This window comes from Brachyhypopomus gauderio, chromosome 1, assembly GCF_052324685.1.
Source record: "Brachyhypopomus gauderio isolate BG-103 chromosome 1, BGAUD_0.2, whole genome shotgun sequence".
Lineage (NCBI taxonomy): Eukaryota > Metazoa > Chordata > Actinopteri > Gymnotiformes > Hypopomidae > Brachyhypopomus > Brachyhypopomus gauderio.
Window position 1 is genome coordinate 38,645,304 of NC_135211.1, and position 12,438 is coordinate 38,657,741.

Below are 12,438 nucleotides of genomic sequence, written 5' to 3' on the forward strand. Positions count from 1 at the left end.
GGGACAGTCCTAGGACCACTTCTATTTACACTGTACATGTTACCCTTAGGCGAGATTATGCATAAGCACAACATCAGTTTCCACTCCTACGCAGACAATACTCAATTATAGTTATTAACTATTCATAGAATAAAAAAGATCATAGCAGGTGGAAGAGCTTTTTCTTATAAAGCTCCACAAATGTGGAATAATCTTCCTGCCTTTATTCGGGATTCAGACACAGTCTCAATGTTTAAAACTCAACTAAAGACTTATCTGTTTAGTTTGGCCTTTGATTAGTCTGTTACATATTTACCACATCACATATCTTTCTTCTCCGAGGTTCAGCTGGGGAGTAACACTGCAGTCGGAGTCTACAGTACCAGTATCACTGCTCTGACACGGAATGGAAACCTGGAGTTCATCACAAGACATTTACACTGACAATACCAACACCCAGAATCTTCATTCTAGTTACCTTATACTTAGTCTAATTGTGTGATTTGTGTATTCGTCTGTATAATTTGATTTAGTGTAATTGGTGTGTTTTTGTGTGATTTGTGTATTTAACCAGGCCACCCAAAGGAGATGGGTCCCTGCAGGATACACACACCTATCAGGATGCAAGCACCTGCCGGTGGATGTACTGATGCCGGGCGTTGGATGTGCCATTGCCACAAGAGGTCGTGCGGAATCTAGCTCCTATCAGAGGCTCACCATCTACACTGAAGGGACTGTGACTACTTGGCCAGGGAACAAGAACCTTAACTATTACTGTAGAACTGTAGAACCACCCTGCGCACCACAAACTTTTGCTAACAGGCCGCCCAATGGAGGATGGGTTCCCTTTTGAGTCTTGGTCCTCCCGAGGTTTCTTCCTATTCCCCACCATCTAGGGAGTTTATCCTCGCCACTGTCGCCTTTGGCTTGCTCATTAGGAATCTGAACTCATAAGATTGTAAAGCTGCTTTGTGACAACATATGTTGTGAAAAGCGCTATATAAATAAATTTGACTTTGGCTGTTCCTAGCAACAGCACACAACACAGGCTGTTCCTAGCAACAACACAGGCCAGTCTTTCACAAGCTGACCAGACAGGTTAAAGGTTCAATAAATAAATAAACCTGTCTACGTCAAGTGACACTGGCAGTGTGATGATCATATGACCTGATTTAACCCTTTATTACTGTGTCATTACAACCATTGTACTCAATATTACAACACATTTTAATGGAGTTTAGGACTCACACTACGACACCAAACCGTCCTTGGAGGTACGGGAAGCACTCTTCAAAACGGTAAATCCTCCTCCTGCTCTCTACAAATGACAAAAGCACTATGATACACACCTGCAACACACACACACACACACACACACACACACACACACACACACACACACACACACACACTCAGACAGTGGTATTAAGCTTTGACTGCTGATCAATAAAGGAGACAATAAGTTGAGTTATAGGTTCTCATTTATTGGGGCCCTCAAAGCCAAAATATAAAGACAATTATTCAGAACGCCTTTGCTTACAAATTGCCTGTTTACATATTTCTTTGGTGTTAGCTTGACATGTTGGTAATACAATGAATGAATAAAAAAAAGTTCTGTAATATCCCACTGATTGCTTATGACAATGAGAAATCTAGATATTTTCAGATCAGGCTTGTCATTCTGAAATCAGATCAATGCTACGTAAGAAACGTCTTTATCTGCCGTTTTAAGCAGATGGTCGCTCACTCACAGAAGGCACCAGATACCCATGGAGAAGATGTTCTGTAAAGTCCTCACACATGCTCTGATTGCCCCTGAGACAAAACAGAAGCAAGAAACCAATTTAAGTGGGAAGACGGATCCTGCGCTGGAGTTTCTGTGTGCTACTCTGAATATGTGCTAAACACTGAAAATGGAAATATAGAATATAGATGTAGCAGTTAAAAATGCAATGATGTGTAAAACAAAACAACATGGCAATCATTGGATTAATATAGTCACTAATTTGAATCATCACATTTGATAATATTGTTCCAAGGCTACTGTATTAGTGAGTGGTGCTGGGGGACTGGGTTGCTTTGGCTTGGTGCTTTTCACTAGCGCTGAGACCAAGCGGAAAAAGTTCATTTGCAACTCACATGTGGTTCCCTGCAGACAGCCTTCTGTCCTGATGAGAGAAACATCTGTTAGGGAAGTACACAGCAGTGCGGGGTGACCCGTGTCTTTCAGAATCCACCAATCACACGGATGCTTCTAAGAAACTTATTTGAGTATTGGAGTGTTGGAGTACTGCACTATTGGAATATAAGAGCATTGGAGTATTGGAGTTTTGGAGTATTGGAGTGTTGGGAGTACTGGAGTATTGGTGTGTTGTACCCAAGGATGCTGCTAAGAATTAGTTGTTACATGAAATGTCTTTGTTTTCATTATATATAGCCTTTCGTCAAATAAAATCATCCTAATTTCTACTAATAAATATTTTAAAGTGATGTGTGCACATTAACAATAGGCATCTTCCTTACTACACATTAATAAATCACACACTGCAGTTGGACAATCCAAATGAGCAGAGCTGAACACGCAACAGAATACGCGCAGCCGAGATTACAAACTGATAGCGATTTGTTAAGTAAGACTGAAACCATGAAAGGGCTGTGCCTGAGACTCCAACCCAGCGTTCTAACCTTTCTAGCAAGATCCTATGATCAATTGTGTCGAAAGCTGCACTAAGATCAAGAAGCACTAACAGTGATACATACGAGATTATAATGGCTACTAAAAAACTTCAAAAGTATTTTGAAAAAGATAAAGATGACTCAAACAAAATGCAAGTTATGTCATCAACGTCTTTCATTTCGCACGACAACAACCAACATGGCATACCATTTAAAACGCGTAAAAAAAAACAGTTCAGCCATTTGTTGTTTCGGTCGTGTCGTGTCGTCGCTGTGCGTCTCGGCAAGTAGGCCTATAAACATTTTTTGTTGTTGTTTGCTTTTTAAACCCCGTTACTTGAACCTTTACTTATAATTTTTTTGCTGTTGTGTGGCAATTTTTTTATATTTTCAGGCAGGCATATTTTATTTAAAATATTTTTGACAATTTGCACAGTGCCTGTTTGACAGTTCGATATGTGCACTGCGCACTGAGGGTTAATGTTTTGTAACGTTTCATTAAAAAACTGTCACGGTCACAGCTCCGGACCCTTCCCTGTGGGCGTGCCGCTATGTAGTCTGCGTGCTGTTATGTCCATATTAGTAGTTCCGTGGGTGTGGGTTGTTTGTGAGCATGTTCATAGTCTCACCTGTGCCTTGTCTCAAGATCACGAGGGTCTATGTTAATCACCTATTTAATGTGCGTTCGCCCAGTGTCTTGTGCTCGTCTTTGTTCAAAGTTCATGCCCGTGCAAGCATACGCGTCAGCGTGCTTGCACCGTTTGTGCTGGGCTTTACGTGTTTGTCGTCAATAAACGTTGTATGTTGCACCTTGCAACGCTCGTCGTGCATCCTTCCTGCGAGCGTTACAGAAAGACGAGCCGCTACAATGCCAGGATACATGTCGGCACGCAAAGAGGCCAAGAAGAAGGCTAAACGACGTCACGCCTCTTCCCTCTTCGCCACGAGGTACCAGACCCGGAGGAGGTGATGAAGCAGGACCCCGTCTGCGCGTGCCTATTGCGCCAAGTTCAGGGGGCCGAGGACGAGGAGGAAGCGGAGTACTTCCGACTGGCCGCCAGCAGGGTATGGAGCGAGAGGCACGGAGCTCCGCCCCTGGCATACCCTGCAGAAGGGACCTTCCCCCCGGCGGACCTGGAGTGAGGACTCCGGAGAGGAGGAAAGTGAGGGTGAGACCAGCTGCCCTTCCCCCACGTCAGAGGCTTCCCCGACGTCAGACGAGGAGAGGGAGACCAGCCCCACGCCATCAGTCTACTCCGCACCGACCGTGTACTACAGCGAGGAGAAGGAAGACACCAGCCCTCCGCCGTCGGAGTGGTCAGAGTACACTGAGCACTCCGATGACAAGGAGAAGGAGGTCACCAGCCCCCCTCCGTCGTGGTACTCAGCCCCGTCAGGAGAGGAAGAGCAGGGCGAGGAGAGTGAGGGGGAGAGTCTCCGGTCAGCGAGTTCGCTCCTGACCGTTTATAAAGGGGATAGGAGCGGACCGGACAGTCCGCCCGCGTCGGTGAGTGGGGACTCCTGTGGGGAGGAGCCCATGGACCACTCCCGATGCGAGACCCCCGCACAGTCCATGGACTGGAGCGTGGCCGAAGAGGAGATGCCGGCGATGGACACCACCCCCGATACCGGATCCAGAGGAGGCTGGCCTGGCGGAGGAGGGGCTTCCTACGAGGAGTGCCCAGAGAGGGAGCGGCGGCAAGCTTATGGGGTGGCAAGCCCCTACGACACTCCCGGAGGAGGGAACCGCGGTCCCGCCGGTCGGGCTGCACCTCGCGCGTCCGCCAGATGGGCCACCCCCAAGCGGTCGACCAGTCGCGCTGCACCTTGCGCGTCCGCCAAGCGTGAGCGGGCGGAACAGGCGGGAGGAGTACCGCCGTCTGCGGCATCTCCAGCCCCCGGGGCTTTCTCGCCGCTACAGGCGTCGCACAAGGCGGGAGGCCTGGCTCCGGGGATGAATGTGTGTGATTTTGTCTGTCCCTATGTGTCTCCCGAACCCACTGTTCCAGTTTGTGCCCTTCGTGTTTCCTGTACCGGTGTGCGTGTTTGTACTCGTGCCTTTGTTTAATGTTTTCTTCCGTCTTCCCAGGGAGGGTGTTCTAGAGCTGTTCGCGGCAGTTTCCACCATCGGGGGAGACGGCTCTCGGAGGCTCGTGAACCCGGCGGCTCCGGACCTGCCCGTTGGTGTTGGTTCGGGGCTTTCCAGCTGCGCGGGATGCTCCGGGAGTAGCGAGCCCCTGGTGGAGGGTTCTGTCACGGAACAGCTCCGGACCCTTCCCTGTGGGCGTGCCGCTATGTAGTCTGCGTGCTGTTATGTCCATATTAGTAGTTCCGTGGGTGTGGGTTGTCTCGAGATCACGAGGGTCTATGTTAATCACCTATTTAATGTGCATTCGCGCAGTGTCTTGTGCTCGTCTTTGTCTAAAGTTCATGCCCGTGCAAGCATACGCGTCAGCGTGCTTGCACCGTTTGTGCTGGGCTTTACGTGTTTGTCGTCAATAAACGTTGTATGTTGCACCTTGCAACGCTCGTCGTGCATCCTTCCTGCGAGCGTTACAAAAACAAATAAGTAAATAAATAAAAGCTGAACAAAGCCAACCTACCGTGTTTATTCATTTATCTGAGTGTTTTAGGTTTTTACTTTGAAGTGGAAAAAAGAACTGAATGAGAACGTGATCCTGTTCAGGGTGCTCTAGATAAAAATAAAAAAAACCAGATTCCACTATTAGTCGACTAAAGGGGAAATCTGACGAATCAGATTCAACTATGAAAATCTGAATACACCTCTACTGGAGAGCATCTCCCACCCAATGAGACTCTGGCAGCACAGTGCAGCTCCATCAGCGACTGGCTGCTCCACCCAAAGTGTGAAGGAGCAGAATGGCAGGTCCATCCTGCTGCTGTTAGACTCTACAACCAGCACTGCTCCCAGCAGACCACACAAACACACACACACACACACTTACAATCTACACACAGGAAGTAGGTGGAATGTGGAATATTTTCCATTCTATACTGTTTACGTATCTATTTATTGTACTGAGTGCCTTGCTATCCCTTTACTGCTGGAACACTGTGAATGTCCCTACTGTGGGTCTAATAAAAGATTATTGTATCTCATTTTACTCAGCCACTTTCCTGATCCTGTTCTCCCACAATCAGCCATTTTGTGTTTTCACACTCACGCTCAAGACAGCGCAGTGAAGATCAAGACAGTGCAGTGCAGACCAAGTGTAGTGAAGACCAAGACAGGGTAGTGAAGACCAAGACAGTGCAGTGAAGACCAAGACAGCGCAGTGCAGACCAAGTGCAATGAAGACCAAGACATTTCAGTGAAGACCAAGACAGTGCAGTGAAGACCAAGACAGGGCAGTGAAGACCAAGACAGGGCAGTGAAGACCCAGACAGTGCAGTGAGTGCAGTTACTGAAGCCCAACAGCCCACACTGGCAGTCTGAGGCTCTTCACTGGTTACCCTTCATTAGGACGGTTAGCTGTGAGGAGACTGTGGCTTGCTGACAGAAGATGGTGGGACACACCAGCTGTATATGTCACATAATCCACCCACACAGCAAAAACTGGAGTGTTACATTTTCAGAGTTAAACATTTCCAAGTTAATTTTCACTCCCAAAGAGTAATTTTAACACTGTTAGATTTAAATGATGTTCAGTGTTGGAGTTATCTGACAAAGTTGATCAAATCAGTGTTAATCCAACTAAATGACTCCTGCTAAGATATAATTTGTAACAGAATAACGAAACAGAGAGGGATCCTTGTGCAGAAGCACAATGCTTTTATTTTAAAGATCGATACAACGGTGATGCACGAGTTGGTGATGGAGGTTTAGTTTGTGCAACTACATAGGAGTAGTCAATCTGGTCCGAGGTCGTAATGTGATGGCAGAGTCCACGAGGTACCTGAGGGCTAGGCAGGAGACATGGTATAGGGAACAAGCAGAGGTCGGTACACAGGAGAATCAACAGGCAGAGTTAACACTCGGTACGCAACATAGTTGGCAATACTTTGCAACTAAGAAGTGAAGTGCAGGTGTATAAGAATAGCTTGGAAATGGGCGTGGCAAGGAGGAACAGGTGAGACCGATTAGAGTATCAGGTGTTACTCCTGACATCGTTAAACTCCGCCTACGCGTTTCACTTTGGCTGGAGAAAGTCAGCGCCATTTTTCTCTTGGCAAAAGATGTACACGGTGAGTGTTATTTATTCAGTTTTATTGAAAAAGGTTTAATTTGATTGTGAAATGCATTATGTACAGTAAAACACCATCGGAGTTTATATACGTACAAAACCTTGATGCCAGGGGCCGTGTAGCAAACGTGTTGAGGTGATTAGCACAGGTATTGTTAGCATACTTAACTAAGTTAGCAAACTGGTAGTGTTAGCTAGGTAGCTAGCTCTCCATGAATAATTATTTCAAAACAATACTGGTCTTCAAACTAAGACCAACGTCTGTTTTTATACGCTAGCGTCTAGTTCCAGTTTTAAATGGTGCAGCACTTATTGGCGCCAGAATGGAACAACACAGCAGTTCATGGTGGAACGGGGAAAAACGAAATTGGTGAACGTCACTTTCTGAAAATGTTACCAGCATTAAAAGGATAGTAATGTGATTTTGATAGCCTAAACCATACTACGTTTGTAGTATTATTGTATTATTAAGCAAGGTTGTGTTTCACAATTAATTTGTGTGTTTTTTTTTAGGTGCTGGTGTTTCTCCCCAGAGATGGATAGCAGTATTTCTGGACCTTTAGGGATCTCTTAGGTAGAAGCTGTCACGGTGAGGGGGCCGGGTCGCCACCAGAGGGCGCGCATCCCGGCCAGCAGCCAATCCCAGCACACACCCCCGAGCACGCAACCACTCCTACCATCGCAATCACCAGAATACTGATGCACCTGTTTCTTGTTACGTTGCTCTTTTTAAGCCCGCAGGTCGTCCGGTCCAGTGCTGCACATTGCCACTACGAGCGTCACTGATCCTAGGAGATCCTATACACTTATTGTGTGTGCTAAGAGCATTACTTGGGCATCACTGTGTTGTGTTTGCGCTACGAGCATTACTTCTGCATCTCTGTATGCGCTACGAGCTTTACTTGAGCTGCCGTTTAGAGCCATGGAGAATAAACGTCCCTCTGTCTCACCTCTGGAGGTACTAGCTCATCAGGGAGTCGTCCTGGGCCAACAACAGCAGGAGCTCCAGGAGCTCCGGTCGCTGGTGTCTACCCTAACATCGTGCATACAAGCTCTGATGGTGCAAACGTCTGTAAGACCTCCGGCACCCCGAGCACCGATTCCCCCCCCCCCCCCCCCCCCCCCCCGAACCGTACGGTGGGGACCCAGAGCGCTGCGAGGGCTTCCTGGTCCAGTGCCAGTTGTATTTTGACAGCATGCCTCATTTTGGTGAGAAAGAAAAAATTGCCTTCACAGTAAATTGCATGCGGGGCAAGGCACTGGACTGGGGAGCGGCCCAGGTTCACGGAGAGACCCCCTGCACCCGAGGGTATGAGATTTTTTTTGTAATCAAAGTTTTTATTACACACTTCCTTCATACAATTTACAAAACAAGGCAAATCAACAAGCACATTGTAAGAAAATAACATTCCCGATATAAGGGCATAGGCATATTTGTCGGCATATCCTTACTGTTAGGTGCGACATGTAGCACAAATATAGTAAGAGAGAGAAGAAATCAAAAGAGATAAAAAGTAATAAAAAATAAATAAATAATAGCGTACAATAATAAATTATGAAGTAAGCAAGTCTGATACTTTAAGAGGCGACATGGTAGAAGATAAGAGGGGGTGTGGACTTCTTTATTCTTGTAGTTTTACTTGTTGCCATAAGTTTTGCCAGGCCATGTTTCTTTGTGAGGTTTGACCAGACATTCCAGCTAACATATTTTCATATGAAGCAGTTTCTGTCATTAAATTCAACCATTCTTTTAACTCTGGAGACATAGTTGATTTCCAATGTTTTAGAATTATTCTTGATGCAGTAATCAAGCCCGTAGTCAAAATTCCAAATTCGACCTTATTTATGTCTCTTACTGAGTTTCTATTGCCTAGCAAGCATAGCTGTGGGCAGACTGGTAGGTTTCTCCCCATCCAATCACCCAGCACTTTTAACACCCCCTTCCAGAACAATTGTAATAGATCACATTCCCAGATACAGTGGAAAAAGGTGCCCTTCTCTTTCTGACACCTCCAACAGCAGTCCTTATTTATAAGACCCATCCTGTATAGTCGACATGGTGTCCAATAATATCTATGTAATATTTTATATTGGACAAGTTTACCCCTGGACTCCCTAATATATCTTCCTGAGCTTGACAGAATCTTTGACCAGGTTTCACTATCTATTTCAGAGCCCAGATCTCTTTGCCAGAGTATTTTTAAGCTGTTCTCATTATCACTTCTCATTTTTATTGCCATTCTATAAAACTCAGATGCTTTCTGCTTTTCTTTGGGCAGATGCAAGTAGTCCAGTAAACAATGTGGGGTTACACTTTTATGTATAGAGGTCACACAACTCCTCAGCTGTAAGTATTTCCAGAAGTTCCCTTTGCCTTTCGGATTATATATTTCCATTATCTCCTCATATGACATGAGTACTCTATCCTTAAATAAGTCTGCTATTGTTCGCAGACCTGCGTTAAGCCAGTTTTTCCAGTATACAATCTGTTTCCCAATCTTAATCCCTGGGTTGTTCCATAGAGATGCATATATCTGTGAGTGCTGTGACATTTTAAACATTTTGTGTACACTGTTCCACACTTCTTTGGAATGAGCAACGATTGGGTTCGGAGGGTCTTTCCCAGATGTGCGTTGCGATAGAACCTCTAATAGCTGGAATGGTTCTGCCAGTTCTCGTTCTATTGCAACCCATGCTATCTCATCTTCCATTTTATTCCAGTGTTTGGTCAATTTACTAATCTCAAATGCAGAGTTATACAGTTTTACATCTGGCAAAGCCAGACCACCTTCCTCTCTGGAAGCATATAATTTCTTCATTTTAATTCTTGGTCTTTTCTTATCCCACAAAAATTCTTTAACCATATTATCATATTTTTTGTAGATATTGGGAGGTATAGTTAGCGGAATCATCATTGAAATATAATTGAATTGTGGCGCAACCACCATTTTTATGATATTAATTTTCCCCAATAAGGAAAGTTTTAATCTTGACCATCCGTCTAGGTTCATTTTTATTTTTTGCAATAGTGGCTCATAATTTAACTCTATTAAATCTTCCAGATCCCCACTCAGCTTGACTCCTAAATAGGTCATCCCTTCTGGTATCCATCTAAAATTAAAACTTTTAAATATTCCTGGGTGACAGATCTTTGATATTGGCATTGCCTCCGATTTGGACCAATTAATTTTGTAACCGGACATGTCAGAATATCTCTGAATCACTTCCATTATAACTGGCAGAGATTCTTGTGGTTCTCTAGCCAGCCACAATATATCATCCGCATACATTAGTAATTTGTGTTGGTTTCCTCCTCCATGAATACCTTTAATTCTTTCGTCCATTCTGATTATGGTAGCTAGTGGCTCTAAGACCATTATAAATAGTAGGGGGCTTAGTGGACATCCCTGACGAGTCCCTCTGCCTAACCTAAAGAAAGGGGAGATTATGCCATTGGTTATAACTGCTGCTTTGGGTTGGGTATACAGAATTCGCATCCATTTTGTAATAACAGGGCCAAAACCAAATCTGTTTAAGACTCCAAAAAGAAACTCCCACTCTACTCTATCAAATGCCTTTTCAGCATCTAGAGAGATGGCAGCAGCTGGAGTATCTAGAGATCTGTTTAACCAAATCAGATGCAGCAGTCTCCTCAGATTGTCTGTTGAGGAGCGGTTCTTAACAAAGCCTACTTGGTCTGAGTTGATTATAGAGGGTATTATATCCTCCAACCGTGTGGCTAAGATCTTGGTCAAAATTTTGGAGTCTACATTTATTAAGCTAATTGGCCTGTAATTCGCAGGGTTTGTTTGGGACCTACCTTTTTTGTGTATTACTGATATTAGTGCTTCATTAAAAGTTGGGGGGAGTGATCCGCTATCTAGTGTCTCTGAAAAAACTTGTGTTAAGACTGGTGCAACAATATCTATAAAGGATTTATAATATTCTGCTGGTATCCCATCTGCTCCCGGTGACTTCCCTGTTTTCATAGATAAGATAGCCCTGCGTACTTCATCTTCTGTTATCGGAGCATCTAATGTCTCCATCTGTTCCACCGTTATCTTTGGAAGATTTATGTTTTGCAGATAAATATTAATTTCATTAGCGGTCACTTTGGAGGTGGAGCTATATAAATCTAAGTAAAACTGGAAGAAAGCTTCATTTATGTCTTTAGCGGAGTAAACTAAACCTTTTGACGTCTCAATCGCTGGTATGATATGGGATGAATCTTGTCTCTTTAACTGCTGTGAAAGAAGTTTCCCGGCTTTTTCCCCACTTTCGTAGTATTTTGTTTTTAGTCTAAATAATGCGTATTCCGCCTTTCTATTGTAAATTTCGTTGAGCTCAAATTTTAACTTACACAATTCCTGAAATATATTATTTGAGTAGTATCTTATAAGTTCTTTTTCTAGATTAGCAATTTCTGTCTCCAGTTGCTTTATCCTACCCAAGGTTTCTTTTTTCCGTCTAGAGAGGAGGGCAATTATTTTTCCCCTAATGTACTGTAACGATTCAAGGGCGGGGATGACGCACATGCAGATATTCAAATTATTTATTAGAAGAACAGGAAACTAAACACAGAACAATGAGGGCTAATGAGTGATATGGTAAGTAGACAAGGAAAACATACACTAGACTAAACGGCTAACAAAACCATAAGGAAACCTAACATGAGCCAGGCAGAAAACTATGAGACACTAAACTGAAACAGAGAGAGCAAACAAGGCGAGGGAGACACATACAACGCACGTAGAAAAACCCGGGAAGTAACAACGGGGAGGACGGCAACTAAAAGGAAGGAGATACTTACAGGGCAAGGAATAAAATAAACAGCTACACGAGACTACTATGAAGAAACTAGGGATAAGTACAGAGACAGAGAGACTAGCAAACAATACAAACTACGTGGAGCTGGGAGGCTGGGTAACAAGGAGAACTATGACAGTAGATTAAAACTAGGAGGGAGGTAGACAACAAGAACATGAACACGAAAGCAGGGAAATACAAAAACCATGAACAGGCAGACAGGGAGGTACTCACAAAACCACAATGACCGACATGGGAATGAAACACCACAGGGATTATATACACTGGACAAGACAGAGAAACAAGACTCAGGTGTGCGAGACTAACGAAGAGGGCGTGACGGACAGACGGAGGGACGAATGGGAGCGGGGAGCTAGGCGGGACCAGGGAGGAGGGAGGGGCTGGACGTGACATAACCCCCCCTCAAGGCGTGCAACTCCGGGGCACGCCAACCAGGGAGGGCCGGACAGACACTGGGGACAGAAACACCACGACACAGAGGGAGACGAGCGGCTGAGGCTGGGGCAGGGACAACAGACACGGGGTAGGACGGATACAACAGTCTGGGCTCCAGACATATGGGAGGACCGGGACAAGGAACGGGCGGTGACATGGGAACGGGGCCAGACGGGACAGGACAGGGGGTCGGCACAGGAGGCGGGACCAAGGGGGGCGGACAAGGCGTGGTCAAGGGTACAGGACTGGACGCCAGGGAGGACTGGGATGCAGAGGCAAACTGGCGGAGGATGACGGAGATGGGGACGGGAACAAA

General features: G+C 45.2%; 1 protein-coding gene across 21 annotated transcripts in view; it reads right to left on the reverse strand.

Moving 5' to 3' along the window:
• Positions 1–12,438, reverse strand: part of LOC143519626 (stimulated by retinoic acid gene 6 protein-like) — a 50,273-nt gene that overhangs the window by 19,454 nt on the left and 18,381 nt on the right. For 17 of the 21 annotated variants that reach the window (XR_013132493.1, XR_013132496.1, XR_013132501.1 and 14 more), the window contains exons 2-5: positions 2,119–2,147; positions 1,731–1,794; positions 1,228–1,328; positions 296–370 (exon numbers count right to left, since the gene is read on the reverse strand). Coding sequence is in view for 14 of the 21 variants with exons in the window: in XM_077013283.1 (XP_076869398.1) it covers positions 296–370; positions 1,228–1,328; positions 1,731–1,794; positions 2,119–2,147 (269 nt within the window). In the remaining 7 variants the exon portion in view is untranslated. Of the gene's footprint in view, positions 1–295; positions 1,329–1,730; positions 1,795–2,118; positions 2,148–12,438 lie in introns of all 21 variants that reach the window. The other 4 variants (XM_077013351.1, XM_077013309.1, XM_077013317.1 and 1 more) reach the window with 4 other exon arrangements.